This window comes from Epinephelus fuscoguttatus, linkage group LG6, assembly GCF_011397635.1.
Source record: "Epinephelus fuscoguttatus linkage group LG6, E.fuscoguttatus.final_Chr_v1".
Lineage (NCBI taxonomy): Eukaryota > Metazoa > Chordata > Actinopteri > Perciformes > Serranidae > Epinephelus > Epinephelus fuscoguttatus.
In genome coordinates, this window is record NC_064757.1 from 43,982,670 (window position 1) to 43,999,464 (window position 16,795).

At 41.5% G+C, this 16,795-nt stretch overlaps 2 protein-coding genes and 1 long non-coding RNA gene across 3 annotated transcripts in view; 1 reads left to right on the plus strand and 2 right to left on the minus strand.

Moving 5' to 3' along the window:
* Positions 1–97: 97 nt before the first annotated feature.
* Positions 98–11,026, minus strand: nudt12 (nudix (nucleoside diphosphate linked moiety X)-type motif 12). Its single transcript, XM_049579597.1, has 8 exons — positions 10,926–11,026; positions 6,500–6,714; positions 5,039–5,342; positions 3,121–3,394; positions 2,824–2,991; positions 1,517–1,630; positions 1,202–1,401; positions 98–1,002 (listed from the first exon to the last, which is right to left on the minus strand). The coding sequence occupies exons 2-8, from the start codon at positions 6,703–6,705 to the stop codon at positions 895–897; spliced, it is 1,374 nt and encodes a 457-aa protein (XP_049435554.1). The 5' UTR covers positions 6,706–6,714; positions 10,926–11,026; the 3' UTR covers positions 98–894.
* LOC125890811 (uncharacterized) lies at positions 3,262–6,622 on the plus strand. Its single transcript, XR_007449584.1, has 3 exons — positions 3,262–3,397; positions 3,609–3,694; positions 6,490–6,622. It is a non-coding gene; the product is annotated as an uncharacterized LOC125890811 (long non-coding RNA).
* Positions 11,027–12,495: 1,469 nt separating the features above from the next.
* LOC125890816 (solute carrier family 12 member 2-like) overlaps positions 12,496–16,795 on the minus strand; it is a 28,258-nt gene continuing 23,958 nt past the window's right edge. Inside the window, exons 24-26 of the mRNA XM_049579630.1 lie at positions 16,062–16,197; positions 15,890–15,957; positions 12,496–13,065 (exon numbers count right to left, since the gene is read on the minus strand). Of these exons, the coding sequence (XP_049435587.1) occupies positions 12,930–13,065; positions 15,890–15,957; positions 16,062–16,197 (340 nt within the window). The 3' untranslated portion in view covers positions 12,496–12,929. The remainder of the gene's footprint in view (positions 13,066–15,889; positions 15,958–16,061; positions 16,198–16,795) is intronic.

Consider the following 16,795-nt stretch of genomic DNA (forward strand, 5'->3'; position numbering starts at 1 on the left):
AAAATAAAAAACATGCACACAGCATGGTAACATGCTAATATTTAGTGTGTAACATTTAGCATGTTATACATTTCCAATAGTATCATGTGAGACAAAATGTTTCCATAGACTTTATTATATTAACCAATTTAATATTTACAGTTTGTTTCAATTTACAGAAATTTATTGTGCATCAGTTACCAGCGTCAGCCATTTTGGGGTTTTTTTGGACAATGCTGCAGTAAATTTATAATAATCCATTAAAGCACAGGGGAAATCAAAGTTATATTTATTTCATAATCAATCAGTTAATCTTCTTAGCTTGTGCCCATTGTATTAGACCACATTTAAAAATTTTAAAACCCATTCAACAAAGCCCATGCCTGAAATTTCAGCGGGGTATTAACTTGCTGTGATATTGAGACAGTAGAGCTTAAATTTTACATCTAGGTTAGTTTAAAAATTGTGGGCAGGAATCATTTGATATCCTCTTGCAGCTGTTTTTACTTAACTGCAGTTAAAATCTGTCTGCAATAGTGTATGCTTTCTCCATCCTTTAAACTTTGCACTGTTGCCTTTTATTTAATCTAATGTCACACAGGCAGGTTCAGACCTGAGATCTGGAGTGACTGCTGTCATCTTTCCCATTTTGTACAGACCTGTCTTTGCCTTCATGTGCAAGCTGTATCACTCCACGTACAAGCTGCGCATTTAAATGATTTGAATTTAGCAGTAAATACAAACCACGTAAAAGCAACGCGTCATGTACAACCTGAAGAATCTGGTGATTTGCTCGACTGGCAGCTGGTTTGTCCTAATAAAGTCCAGACAGCTGCTGTTTGTTTGAATCCTTTCTGACCATCCTGGAGCTGCGTCAGCACTGACTGTGCAGCTCAAGTGCTAAAGGTTGGAGATTTAGAGGTTAGAGTTCATGCCGATCCAGTGTCTGATCAGCTGGTGGGCGATGGTTTGTCTAGGAGGGAAGGTGAAGGCCGGACGGGTTCTTCTGAATGAGTCAATTACCTAAACAAACAAACAAAAAATAAAATTATTATTATTGAATCATCTTCACGACAGCCTGAGCCAACACTATTCACTGCTGAAGTCCATGAGATACAGCTGAAAGCTCTTTTGAATCTCCAGCAAGGAGAGTATGTGCCAAAAATTATTACTGGTATTTGTGTGCCAATAGCAGAAACAGCAGAATTTGTTTTGTTTGCACCTGTTGCCGTGAGAACCAACGAGCTTCCTCGATCTCATTCTCGTCCACTTTAATGTCAGTCGACAGTGCGACAGCGAGGCAGCCAATCATGAGGTTAGAGGGCATCGGCCAGGGCTGGCAGCAGACGTACTGAACTGGTCCAACCTTCACTCCGCTCTCCTCCTCCACCTCCCTCCTCACCGCCTCCTCTATTGGTTCTCCTGCAGGAGAGGATGTCAGGGTAAGGTTAAGGTTCAGGCCATAGAGACGTTATGGTTGTGGTATGTGTGTGTGTGTGTGTGTGTGTGTGTGTGTGTGTGTGTGTGTGTCCCTTACCAGGCTCTATGAATCCAGCCAGACAGGAGTACATACCAACTGGAAAGATCTTCTTCCTTCCCAGTAAACACTGGTTTCCATCAGGGTGGATCACCAGCATGATGACCACTGGGTCTGAGAACACGCAAAGGTCAGAGAAGCTGCATTAATCCAGATGTATATCAAATGTATCTACTGTATTAAACATTCAGTCACAACCAATCTTAAAACCTTTTATCAACTGTTGGCAAACGTCCTGTCTGAAGTCAACTGGATGTCAGACACATTCAAAATGAAATATCAAAAATTTTGTTGGTAAAGAGTCTCAGTCATCCAGGTCAAGGTAATCTTAAGTGCTTTATCAAACGCAAGTGAACTTGTTTGAGTTTCCTGAAAAGGTCTCACCTCTTATCCAAGAGACTTCTTCAGTTCTGAACTGAAGAGGCCTCTTGGATGAGAGGTGAAACATTTTCAAGAAACTCAAACAAGTCCAATTGCCTTCGATATAGCACTTCATATTGGATATTTTGGCACATACAGTCCAGACAGAAGTTGTGTCAGAGGTGAGGTAGTGCACATTCTTTGCACTAACAGCAGATGGAACCAGAGACGCAAGTACGTCTGAGCAGTCTTCCTGCAGCTCCTAGTCATGTGGCCACATTTAAACCATGCAGCAACCCTCAGTGACAATATGCTCCTGTGTAAATAACTGTATGTAACTACACTCTTTTATGCTTATGGCAAGTTTTTCTTCAAGACTAATTAACTGGATTTTATTTAGGATTTTCTCAGTTAATGACTGAATGAACTGAGTGAAAAAAAATCTCTTTAAAAGTTCCCAGAGAATTTACATACTTCATACCTGTTTTGTCTGAGTGTTAACTTTACTATCATAGAAGTCTAAGACAACCAGAAAACATTCTTACTGTGGGTTTTTGTGTAATTTTTGCTTATAAAAATGACTCATCTGATTATAAAGATTGTTGCAAATAAATCATTGATTAACTGATGTTTTGATTCAGGTATAAACTGGACTTAAAGCCATGATATCAGCCCCCTGACTTCAGTCATCACAACATCCTCAAACAGAAAAGGTTCATATTAAACCTGTCTCACAAAAAAAAACTGATATTGAACCCCACATAATCCGCTGCATTTCTTTGTCATAGAAACCACATGTGACCATTTTTAAGCCTGAAAATTTGACAAACTCACGTATGTATATCTTTGTAATACGAATGTAAAATCCTGCAGGCTGCAACACTCAGTTTGAATAATTTATGTATTTAGCAAGAGGAGATAGTTGATGTGAGTTTGGAGCTCCGTACCGACTCGTGGATAGCAGGTGTTGTGAACCCCCTTCAGACTCCTGCAGTCAGAGTTCAGGCAGCTCCTCTTGTATCCTCCCTCCTCCAACCTGGTGCTGCTGCCACACGTCGGGCAGAAGCTGTAGCGGCTGTGCCAGGCCAACACCGCCCGAGCCTGAGCCACGACTCCTGGAGGATGAAGAGCGGGAAGATTTTTCTGTTAGTTATGAAACACGGGAGTCGTATCAAATAAGCTGTTTTAGTCAAGACCAGAGACAGATGCCTCTGGAAAAGAAAAAGACCCTATATCTTCCTCACCGGCCTCTTCCTCATTGAGCTTCAGCAGGTCTCTGTTGGGCGTCTTTGGGAAGCTGCAGTTCTTTTCTCTGCAGCGTTTAAGAAGTTCAGCAGCATCTTCATCTGTGTTGATGGCAAACCAAGCAGGAGGCTCCTGAACACCATCTGTCGACCGAGAGGAGGGAGAGGAGGGTTTTCTGCACTTCTCCACTCCAAGGAAGATGAGCACAGTCGCAGGTTTCTGAAGGAGGTCTTTGACTGCCTCATATCTGAACCGACACAGCTTGGTCTCAACCTGGTAAGAGTTAGAATCACAATCATTAGAAAACAACTTTTGTCTTTGATGTGAAAAAGACTGACCAACAATGCCACCTAAACTAGCTGTTGGCTAAAAACCTCTCTCTATGTTTCTGTTATTATCCTTTTCAGTTCAGTGGTGATTTGTACTTTTCCTAAAATCCTGCAGGTAAAAACAATGAAATTACTGTCTTCTTCTTCTTTGTGTTCAGAAATGAGGTTGGCTGAAAACTCAACACATGGATTGATGATGCTGTGAAGGGATTTAGAGAATCACATCACTGAAACCAAAAGAAAGGTAAATTTATCCAAGCATGCACTGATTTAAAACAAAGGTTTAAATATGGACTAATCTAGACTAGAACTCTACAAGACTTCTGAAACAATGGATCCTAACATAATCTAACATTTATGCTTTTTAATTAGAGTCGACACTTTTGTTTATCTCATTAATTACAAATACAAGGCTATTCCTTTACGCAGATGACACTGTATTTTATCGTTCTGACCAATCCTTTTGTTTGACTGTTGGAAAAATGGAAGTTTACCTATTGACAGCTAGCATTTAGAGCTCATAATGAAGGCATAATAAGTTGGATTTATCCATTGTAGTTTGTAGATACAACATTCAAAGCGGGCCCCTCCTCCCTGGCTCAACCACACCAGAAGCAAAAACTAACCACAAATTCAGTCTCGTTTTGGAACGAGCTTTGTCCACTTTTGCCTCACTATATTTTTTTCCTGCACTATGTCCAGTGTTTTCCGCACATTCATTTATTTGTGGCGCCATTTATTTTTGAAGGGGACCGTTCATTAGGAGCACTGCTGGAATAAATATACTGTTCGGTTATTTATTGCTCCACACTCTCGCAGCCCAGAGAGTAATCTGGGCACAGGCGGAGCAGCAGAACATCAGGTGTAGTGAAAATGAAACTTAACCAAACTTAACCATTCATTGCACTGGGTCTAAAAGTTTGGCTTCACTCACAAACAGCGATCAATCTGATCTGATCAGCTAAGACCTGATCAACTAATCAATTATTCATCCAGGCACTCAAAACCCCACAAACTGCTGCTGAGGACAGAAAAGAGAACTCCACCAATGCTGCGTTCAACGACCCACGAAAACTGATATAGACTGATACACGAGGACACACAGGCAAGAAAAAAACGAAAAATGTTCAAGCCCACCCCGGAAAAATGCCGATAGATAGATTTGTCTACCTAAATGTAATTCTTTGATTTGGAATTTGACTTTTTATACTTGGTGAAATCTATTTTAATTTATCCTTTGCTCTATTTTTGAGATAGCTTGTTGTTGAGGTAACTTTTCTTTCTGGTAGACCAAAGGGATGTTATCATCACATATGCGTCTTTCTCTGTACTTAAATCCTGCGATGCTATTTATCACTTCGTACTTCAATGATTCTTCTTTGTGTCCTTGTGTGAGTTAAAACAGCTTTGACTCTCTGTCTTCATGTTAGAAAAATGTTGCACCTGCTTGTTAACAGGGCACTCCTCTAGAAACTACAATGAGAATTAATTTCCCACCAGATGTCCTGAATGCTCTGAAGTCCAGACAAATCATCAGAACTAATGTCCAAACAAATCAAAAATAACATTTGTCTCTTTAGCCACGCACCCCTGTGTTGGCGTCTGCCTGAGGGCTGCTGACCATGGGGCTGAGGTTGCAGAACAGGAGGTAGACTGTATCGGGATCACTCTGTTTCTCCTCCAACCAGACTGTGTCTGTCCTCTTGGCACTCAGCCGGTCCAGCGTCTCTCTGCTGAAGTAGTTCTCCTGCTGGTGGAGGTCGAAGCCCGGCAGAATTCTCTGGCTGGTGTCGTCTTTCCGGCCCAGCAGATTGGAGATGTGTCTGTGGCCCCAGAACTTGGCGATATCATAGGCGGTCTGAGAAGAGCTGTTCACTGAGTACTTGTTACAGCTTCAAGACCGAAAACAGAGAAGACAATGGATATTTTAGGAGAAACAAAGCGTCTACAACACTATTGACTGCTGTTTATTCACATATATTTATATTAACCTGGCAAATAAAGCACTGCAATGAAACTGGTTAAACATTAGATTTAGAATTTGGACTAAAATTCTTGGTTTATTATCGCACTAACCCAGAACGATATATGTAATTTCAATGATACAGATGTGAGATAACACTGTTTTTACACAGTGATGAAAAGTGCATTTACTCAAGCACTGTACTTAAGTCCAATTTTGAGGTACTTGAACATTACTTAAATATATCCATTGAAATATGGTACTTTTTTCTCCACTACATTTATTTGATAACTTTATTTAATTTGCAGGTTCAGATTATTAATAATACAAAATATAATCAACAAATAAATTATACTGTATAGTTATATATAATAACACACAACTTTACTGATCCTTGGGGCCGGAGTCACAAGCTACCCAGCATTAATAAAATAATCAGCTTGTGTTGAATGATGATCACATTAATGTGTCAGTAATTATACTCCAAGAACATAATCTTCTGAAATGGGACCTTCTGCACGATGAGCACATTTGGAGCTTAAATTTTGATGCCAGTGCATCAGTCCTTTTACTTTGAATGCAGGACTTCCACTTGTAACAGAGTATGTCTACACTGTGGTATTGTTACTAGTACTTGAGTACAAGATCCAAGTGCCTCTTCTTCACAGGGTGGTGAATTTTGGAGTTCTTCTGCCCTCTAGTGGCCAGAAATCTACTAATGCACCTTTAAAAACAACAACACACACCCGTTTTTTAAATGATTGAACACTTTAAAGGTGGATTTAAAAGGTTATATTTTTACAATTATATTTCATACTAATAACAGTTGGGTGTTTCATACTCTAAAACGGGAGCATTTCTGGGATTTGACGACACTGGGGGCTCAGCCTGGGCGTATGCAGGGGGTCCAGGGAGGATCCTTCCCCGGGAACTTTTCTTAAAAAAAACAAGCTCTGGCATCTTATTTACACTTGTGTTTTTTTAACTGAGCCTCAGACGCCCGGACCTAACAACGGTACTGATCTAAGTCACATTTTGTTGAGTGCATTATTCCTCTCATTCTCTCTCCATCTCAGCTCTCTGTACCCATGAGACAGCAGCTCCTCCACCACTTGGTAGTGTCCGTTACGAGCGGCGAGCATCAGCGCCGTCCAGCCGCTGTATCCCGTCTGGTTGATGAGCGAGGGGGCGTGGGACAGCAGCTGGGACACCTGGGCCAGGTCTCCTCTGGCTGCAGCGTCCAGAAACCTCTCCACCATCTCCTCCATCGCACTCAGCTGCAGGCTCGTCATCCTGGCTGCCTGGACAAAGAAAATGACCCTCACATAAATATGTGATCAGATATTTAAACAGATTTTGAAGAAGCATTTTTGTTAAGATAAAATAGTTGAATTAAAAAGTTAGCATGAGTTTATATTCAGTCAGTTAAACTTGTTTAAAATGTGAAGGATTTAATATAAATGTCTTTGTTTGATAGAACCTGGTGGTACATAAAACTAAGATTTATTCCAACTCATTAAATGTAATCAGGGCTTTCAGCATTTTGTTTTTGGAAATTTATTACAGTTTTAAGCAACCTTGGAGTTTACAATCTACAAAAAGCAAACACGTTCAGAAAGTATTCAGATCCCTTCACTTTTTATTTTTTATTTTAAGAAAAGCAGGACTTGGGAAATGTTTGCAAATTTATTAAAAACAACAAAACAACAAAAGTATCACATCGACATAAGTATTCAAAACCTTTACTATGATGCATGTAATATAGCCCAGGTGCAGCTCATTTCTCTTGACTGTCCCTGAGATGTCTCTGCAGCTTGACTGGAGTCCACCTGTGGTCGATGCAGTTGATTGAACCTGATTTGGAAAGGCACACACCTGTCGCTGTGAGGTCATATGTCAGAGCAAAAACCAGCCATGAGGTGGAAGGAGCTGCCTGCAGAGCTCAGAGACAGGACTGTGTGGGGGCACAGATCTGGGGAAGACTACAAAAACATTTCTACTGCACTGAATGCTCCCAGTGGAAGAAGTTCTGAAACAAGCAAGACTCTTCCTGAGCTTAAACTAAACTCATCTGGGAGAGAAGAGCCTTTGTGGTTAGAGAGGTGACAAAGAACCCAATGGTCACTCTGCTTGAGCTCCACAGATCCTGTGTGAAAGAAAACTAGTGGTACAACCGTCACTGCAACCCTCACCGATCTGGGCTTAATGGCAGAGTGACCAAACGTCTCCTTAGTAAAAGGACGTATGTCTATTGCTGTTCTTAAAAATAAAACTCATAAAACAAGGGAGCTGCTAAATAAGAAATGTTTATCTGTTGTACTGTTTACTTGTCCGTAGGGGAAGGAAATTATAATTTAAGAGAGCTGTTTATTTATAAAAAACGTCAGAAAAAGAGGAAACTTTATTATTAATTAATTCATTTCCATAACCACATATACTCTTGAGGGTCGTGGGGGGCTGGAGCCTATCCCAGCTGACACTGGGTGAGAGGCAGGGTTCACCCTGGACAGGTCACCAGACTATCACAGGGCTGACACATAGAGACAGACAACCATTCACACTCACATTCACACCTACGGACAATTTAGAGTCACCAGTTAACCTGCATGTCTTTGGACTGTGGGAGGAAGCTGGAGCACCTGGAGGAAACCCACGCTGACACGGGGAGAACATACAAACTCTGCACAGAACCAATGTGACTCAGCGCTGAGTTGAAATTGTGTTGCTCTCTGTTGAGTTTAAAAAAAAGCCTTAACATGTAAAATGATAACGGATTATAATGTAAATTCTTAAGTAGTATAATGACATAAATAGTATAATGAACTTAATTATTAATCTATTTCCTTGTTGATATTCTGGGTTATCCTTTGGTTGATATAGGATAGGTAAAAATAAGCCTGGGGCTTCAGCTGTTTCCTTTTTCAGTTATTGACTGTGAGAAAATCTGTGTCAAATAATCTTCTTCTCAGAATGTTGTAGTGTAAGGTTAATCTTTAATGAGGTAAAGGTGTTATACTGCATAAGTTGATCAAGAGTAAAGGATATATAACCATGTTTTATGTATAAGTTCCTATAAAACTTTGTTATGCATCTATGTGTGATAAAACACTGTAATACAAGTCTATGTATTCATAACACAATGTTATGTATTCACATTGAAGAGCACACATATACTGCACCATGTACTGTTTTAAAAAATAACACACACACACTAACGTTTGTATTGCATGACACATACTCTAAAGTTCACATTGTATGAAAACACAGGGGACAGTATAAAGAAAGTCCCCAGGTTTCATATGTTTTTAAAAAATAAAGTGAAACCAGCGTCGAATCTAATGGTGGGAGAATTTGGGGATTTCCAGGCCCAGGGGATTACACCATTAGGTCATGTTTGGACAAGGGCCCAAGGGGCCTGCCACCAATATGTTTGGACCAGATGGAAAAGGGCTAAAAACAAAAAGACCGGCCACCAATAGATTTGAACGCAGGTGGGAAGGATTAAAGGAAAAGGGTGAAGATTCTGTCGAATCTTCACCAGCATAAAAGGGAGAACGCTGAAACTGAAACTTTAGTCTTGCTCCGGAGCCTGACTCATTGAGTTGTATGTGTTGAAGCTTGTGAACACATTAAACTCGATTGCACCTGATTCTTCTTGACTCCAGTGTTTTTCTAAGTGTCAGCCTACAGAACCTAAGATACTAAATCAACTCAGAGGACGAAGTAGGAGACAAGGTCGGGAGCCATCTGGTCCACTTCCAGGCACCGATTTTCGCTTCTACAATGTACGGAACCCAAATAAAAATGATTCATTTATTTAACGCTGCTAACGCTGCCTCATTGTAGCCTGTAGCTCTGAGTGCCTCTCACTGCACTGTGCTCACGTGTGTGGGCTTGCGCGAGACCGTAAGACATGGGCACCGTCTTCACGTGTGTTCACGTGCTTTCGCTGGTCTTGCCCACAAGCCCACACATGTGAGCGCGGTGCACAGAGAGGCAGTCAGAGCTACAGGCTACAATGAGGCTAAAAACAGAGTTCAAATGACGTTTTTCCAAACAACTTTTTATGTCGGGGCTTCAGGACACTTGGATCACTACGGACGAGCAGTATGGAGATATTTTGTGGTTTCAATGATGTGTTTTTGGACGTTTGAATCTGGGGCGCCGTCAGCCTCCATTAGGTGGAGTTGTGTTGCTACCTCCTCTCCCCTTGGATCTCCACAAGTGATGTGAGGACTCTAAAGGCCAAAACACACCGGCGGCGTCATATGACGGCGGCGTCATTGACGCGAGTCAAGTGCCACCCCAACGCACACAAAAAGCGTTGCACTGTGGGGCATCAAACGGATTTCTATTGCACACTCCAGTCCGCTAGCTGGGAAGTACAAAACAGCACTTTTTCAAGGGCAGCAACGCTGGAAAAATAGGACAATAGCGTAAAGTGCCGTGGTGCGGCACGTCGACGCGCATCGAGCCGCCGCCGGTGTGGGTTTGTAAATAGAAAATAATGGGGGCGGCTGTTTTGACGCATGTCGTACGGCACCGGTGTGTTTTGGCCTTAAAACACCTGAGCCTCCCTCAGCATATGGGTGAGTAGATAATGGCTGAATTTTCATTTTTGGGTGCACTATCCTTTTAAAGTCGACACTGTGGCGCGCTCTTGCTTTAGGTTTATGGTCTGCAGTCTCCCTTTAAACTTTTAAAAGACAACTACAGATCCATCTTTTCAAAATAGCCTTTGTCCCGCCCTAAATTGTGTCGTGCTTGTTCCCTGGTGTGTTTCTGTTTGGGTCCTCAGCAGCCTGTATTTATTTGTGTTGCAGTGTTTTATTTGTTATATTGTCTCTTGGTTTTATTGACTGCATGTTTTATTGTTTGAATTTTGTGAAGCACTTTGTGAATTTAATTTCTGTGACAGCTGCTAGATCAAATACATCATTATCATTATCATTATTATTATTATTATTACATGTCTACTAAACTATTACCTCGCCTTACATAATATTTGTCTCCCTCCCTCTTATTGGTGCAACCAGCTGTCAATCATTCTCGGGTGACGCCTGTCCACTCGCACGCTGTTACAAAACGCAGCCTTCATGTAACAACCTGCAAATCACACGTGTTTTCTGTTTTAACATCAGGTGACGTCATGATCAAAGTTAAAGTCCTGCAGCTTTTTAATGCAGAGCTGTGGTGGTTATAATCACTGTGGTGTGTTCAGTGTCAGTAGGTTATAGGTTCCACAGGTTCCACACTGGAGGTACGGCAGCCCGACTGCTCCACTGCTGTGTGGACTATTATGATTTCATGTATTCATCTGTCACACAGCAGAGAATCAAACTGACATCAGTGTTTCTGTTCACGGTAAACTGACGAGGACTGACGGAGGAGTTAAAGTCTGGACTCGCTCTCTGGCTCCGCCTATGTCCTGGAAACTTCACCGATTAATTCCTGATCGAAGCGGAACATTAAAGTTTGAACAGTAATGAAACATAATAAAGTCTCAGCTCACCTTCAGCTCGGCTTCTGTTTCCTTTCTGTCCGGGAAGCAGTGTTTGTGCTGGGTTGAATGAAAAGTGACGAGCTGCGTTCAAGAGCAACAGCGACGGTGCCTACAACTGTGCTGCCTTCAAGTACGCGTTAAACCTCCGTATCTCTGTGTGTTACGGCAACGATGCGCAACTTTTTTGGTCCTTTTTCAATAATAAAATGCGAACAGGTTATGAAATGTGGTCGATATTGCTGTATGTTTGTTTACTGACTGCTTATTTTTCTCCTTTTTGTCATGCATGTTTTATTTGAGAACAGTTTTAAAGAAAGTCCGTTGCTTCACTGACACACACACACACACACACACACACACACACACAGGCCTAGCTCCGCTCCATGCCTGAAGATTTTACATTTAAAAGCTTCAGATAAAAAGACCAGTGATTTATTCTCTAACTCTGAATAAGTTGAAAATTTGAGGTACTTTAGGTTTTTCCTTTAACGCCCATTTCTCCTTCTCTTCAACTAAATTTATCTGACATTTCTAGTTACTTTTCAGATTAAGATTTCTACTATTACTGAGGAAATTTTGGTGGTCAAAGGTTCAGATTGTTCAGAATTGGTCAAGGTCACTGTGACCTTGCATCTGTTTCATTCTCATGAACACAATATCTCCAAAACACTTTGAGGGTATATGTTCAGGTTTGACACAAATGTCCACTTTGAGTCTGAACTGATGAGATTTTGGTCGTGAAAGGTCAAGATTGCTGTGACCTTGCATCTGTCTCGCTCTTGTGAAAGCAATGTCTCACAAATGCCTTGAAATTTTTTTCTCAAATTTGGCACAGATCTCCACTTGGACTCAAGAATAAACTGATTAGAATTTGGTAGTCAAAGGTCACTGCATTCACGTTTTAGAATATGAAGCTTCTTTGTGTGGAAATGATTCAGAGGAATGTTTCAGTGGTTTAGGTCAAAGCATACAGATAGAGACTGTTACTAACTTTTATCTTAATGCTCCATCTCCAAAAGGCAAGATTCATCTATCATTGTTGGTCAGATGCCATCATAAGTAAAAAAAAAAAAAGTGTCGGTTTCACATATTCATTGTACTTGGTGTATCATTGTTTTAATTTCTTATTTTCCATGTTTATTTTATCATTATACTTGTTATGATTTTACGAGTTTATTTCTTGTATCTATCTGTTATGTGACAAATAAAAATGTCACCCTGTTCCCCCGGGGTGTCTCCCCTGAAAGGTTATTTTCATATATTGTGTTTGTTTAGTTCAATCTGTCTGTCTGTACATGGATTTTGTTGACAAAGTTGGAGTAAAGAAGTTAAAAACCCTGGGAGTTGGATTCTCCAAGGTGCCTCTGAACGCAGCACACCTGCAGCACTGCCTGCTGTTATTGAACGCAGCCTGTTGTTATTGAACGCAGCCTGCAGGCTTTCTGCTCTCTGACAGTCTCATCCAGATAAATTACAGTTACAACAGTCTAAACAACAGACACATAAAATGATGATGATTCTGTAAATCAACTACTGATAATTCCAAAAAACATGAAACAGACGTGACAAAAACGTGGTTTAGTTAATATTTTAATAAAATAATGTACAAAATAATGTTACCAGAGATACAGTTTGTCCTCCCACTGAGAAACAATACCACTTCATAATTACAGGTCACCTGAATACCAGCAAACATTCTGAAATTGTGATTTTATCAATATAAATAAACATTAAAATAAGTTACTGTAGTTACTCTCATTCACAAAAAAACACTCAGAGGCCAGAGAATATACAGCTGGTTATCACTGAAGATAAAAGAAACAGCCGACTAAATGTTGACTGAGTTTATTAATCGGTTAAAGAGACAGACATTTACTGAAATGAAGCTGAATGGAAACAAAAGTTTCAGATCTGTGACACTTAAAGTGTGATCATATTTCTGTTCTTGTGAAGCTGTAGGAGATGCAATACTGTACCACACCCCATGGATGTGTGTGTGTGTGTGTGTGTGTGTTAGGAGTAGAAGGTAAGGACGCTCTGTTGGTTTCCTCGGACCAGCAGCAGAGGTGGGAGGTCTTTGGACAGAGTTTCCAGCCAGCACATGTAAAGGGCGCTCGACACCGTGCCCTTCCTGGCCAGAGGCATGCTCCTGAAAATGATCACAGAAAATACACTGTTTATTTATTTATTCATTCATTATCAGTCCTGCTTTATAGAACGCTGGATATGTCATCAGGAGGTCCCAGATTCAAACCACTTGACTGTGTCATGCAGTGATGTAATGTGCATTTACTCAAGTATTATATTAGGTACAAGCTTGAGGTACTTGAGGTCTTTCCTTTAACGCCCATTTCTACTTCTCTTCCACTAAATTTATCTGACATTTCTAATTACTTTGCAGATTAAGATTTTTACAAACAAAACATACAAACACCTGAAAGTTTATACAAAGACATCTTACGTCCTTAGCTCCTCCCACCAGACAACCATAGGCGTATGCCGGCATTTGATCCAGTAACTTAGTGTTTTCCCGTAATGATTATTTATACTTAATTCACTGTAGGGTTGCATGCAGCTCATGCACTTAGCCCCTCTTTGCCCCCCTCTGTCTCCGTTTATCAGACTACAAATAAGACAACAATTATGTGCTAGCCACCCCACAGTCCTTTCCGCCACTATGGACTGCTTCATCAGCTGGAGGGCAGGCAGCAGCTGAGGAGACAGACCTTCAGTCAGCAGCTGTTCCGTCTCAAAATCAGCCAAAATAAAGTCCCCAGCAGATGCACCTGGTCTAACCTGTGTAACAGCAGCAACAGAAAGTTTGCCGATCTGGCAGAGTCAGGGCTGTCCAGCACCCCAGTGCTGGGGTTTGCACTGGCTGGATTTGGGTTGCTGCAGCTGCTAACTGGGGGTCCATCTCCAGAACTGCCGCCCGCACTCCTCCGTGGCACGATGACTTGTGGCGGAGTGAGACAGAGGAGACACACAAGCCCTTTTTAGATAGGAATTGTGCAAATTTGCAGGAATGCCGCCTACTTACTTTTGTTTATACAGAATGTGCCTTTTTCGGGGCAATGGGGGGCGTGAGCAAGTAACAAAACGTGTAGCTCAGCGTGTGACGTAAACAGTGACGTGGGAGCGCAATTCCTTGTCTCCCCAGTTGCTCATCTTTACACTGTCTGTCAGGTTTGTGTTTCCCTCTTGCTACTAGCTGCTCGCTAATTCCTGCTATCAGCTGTTTCCTGTTTATCCACCACCAGTGGCTCGCACGTGCAGCGTCAACAACAGCCCCTCCCGTTGCAGAAGACCGCCTCGGTCTGTTTAAACTAAAAGGGTTCCACCAATATGTCTACCCTACGAGGAGGAAAATTGGGCACCTCAGATCAACTCGCCAATCCGCCTCTGTGTGTCTAAACACTCGCAGCTTGCCGGCAAAATGGCCCAACATTCGCCGAAAATCTGGCAGTGTAAAAGGAGCTACAGTATGTTTACATACCCAGTCAAGTGGAGCTACAGTTACAGCTCGACTAGACCATATGGCCTACTGTCCTTGTCCCAGTATACAAGCACGGGAGGGGAATCCATTTATTGAGCCAAGTATGTGCGACTCCTCTACGATAGGTGGAGATATGCCCCCTTTCAGCTTGTTAGTATTGGACCTTTTTCCTGTTGACCTATTACGTCACAGACCAAACAATGGACAAACAAGTTAGCTACGGTTAGCTAGCAGCTAACTGCTACCATGGTGGACAACTTTACAGCTCTGTACATTTGGTCCGTCCAAAAAGTCACGGCTCTGGATGTAGATTTCTCCATGTTGTTACCGGCTTCTTCTTCTCTTACACATTTAATGCTATTGGACTTCAGGGTCAAAGCCCGGGGCGGAAACTGTGGAGCATGCTCAGAGCGCCTCGGCCAGTTTGAGTCTGACTGACTGTATACATGCAGGAGGAATTCAACTCCCAGTTAGTCAGACTTTGAGAAATTTGATTTAGTATGATTTCAGTCGGACTAACATGTTTACATGGATTTTAAAAGTCCAGTTTTAGTTGGGCTGAAGTCGCAACTGTGAGCTCCGGTTAGCTAAAGGTTAGTTAGCCTTCCTTTTTTGGGTTGCTGTACAGTGTAGGCAGTTGTTACTAATGCCAGAATAGCAACTTTGTGGGATTCTCCACCACTGAATCAAACTTTCACCAGAGGGACATGCATGCACATCTGCATTTGTAGAACAGCCAATTGGAACGCCCTCTCTCTGAACTGACCTGTGATTGGCCAAAGTCTAATGTCACAAGCTAGATTTTGTAGAGCCTGAAAACAGAGCCAAAAGACGGTGCAGAAGTCTAGTTTTCTCTCAGTCCACTTGAATTAGAATATGCTCAAAGTTTAGTTTTGTATGGGATCTTTGCCCAATGATGGCAAAATTAAACAGGCTCTCCCAGCTTTAATCATTTCATTGATTGACAGAAAATTATTACATTTTTCCTGTAAAAAACATTTCTTGGTTGCAGCTTTAGGAATGTTTCCTTTGAATCATGTTTATAATTATCATGTCAAGTAATAATAAGGTTAAAAAAATAAACATTGTGAAGGTGACACTTTGGGCTTGGGCTCATTGTGACGAACAATACTCACTATTTTCACTACAAATCAAACAGTTATTGGATTAATGGAGAAAATAATGAGCAGATCAGGAAAACTACAACAGTAAAATCCTGCTTTCACATTAATGCAACATTCAGTATCATCTAATGAGATCATATCCAATACCCGATCCGATTATACCTCCATACTTTTACATAGGTAATATTTACAATGTGGTATTTTTACACTGATATCAGTGCTTTTACTGCAGTACAGGATGTAAATACTTCCTCCACCACTGATATCATGTGAACAGCAGCTCCAGAATTTGACGTCTGAAACTGATAATAAAGAAAACGAGCTCTTCTTAAAGAACAATGTAAAGTTCTTACATGACGATGAGCTTTGCCATGCTGGAGTGTTCCTTGAGCAGCTCGTTCAGTCGGATCTGACGGTTGCTCTGAAAGTCACACACAGCATGTTGACATTAACTTCTCGTCTTTAAACATGACAGTGAACTTCACCTGAACAATGTGATTGGTCAGCAGTGATATGTGGGCAGACCTTGGCCTTGTAGAGCTCCAGTTCATTGTCAGTGATCCTCCAGGGCTCCTGGGCCTTCAGCCTCTCTGCAGCCTCCTGCTCCATGTCGTCTTCCTTCAGCCTGTACGGCTCGATCAGCTCCTTGAAGCTGAGCTTACTGCACAACCACACAGACACATCGCTTTACTACAGCAGAGTTATTAGTTTTAACTGCTCAGCTCAAACAGCTCTGTGCTACAGTGGTTTCTTTATCTGCGATCATTTAAATCTGCTTAAATCCAATTAAGGAGTTTATTATCTCGGAATTCTTTGTCAGTCCATCTGTCCCATTCTTGTGATGCAACAGCTCAAGAACGTCTTATGGAAATTTGTTCAAATTTGGCACAGGCATCCACTTAAGGATGCCCTGATTAGATTTTGGTGGTCAAAGGTGAAGGTCACTGCGACCTCGTCCATCTCATTCATAATGCAATGTCTCCAGAATCTTGAGGGAATGTTTTCAGATTTGGCACAAACGTCCACTTGGAGTCAAGGATGAAGTGATGAAATTTTGGTGGTCAAAGGTTCAAATTGTTCAGATTTGGTCAAGGTTGCTGTGACCTTGTGTCTATTTCATTCTCATGAACGCAATATCTCCAGAACACTTTGAGGGAATGTGTTCAGATTTGATACAAGCGTCCACCTTGAGTCAATAATGACCTGAGATTTTGGTTGTCAAAGGTCAAGGTCACTGTGACCTTGCATCTGTTTCATTC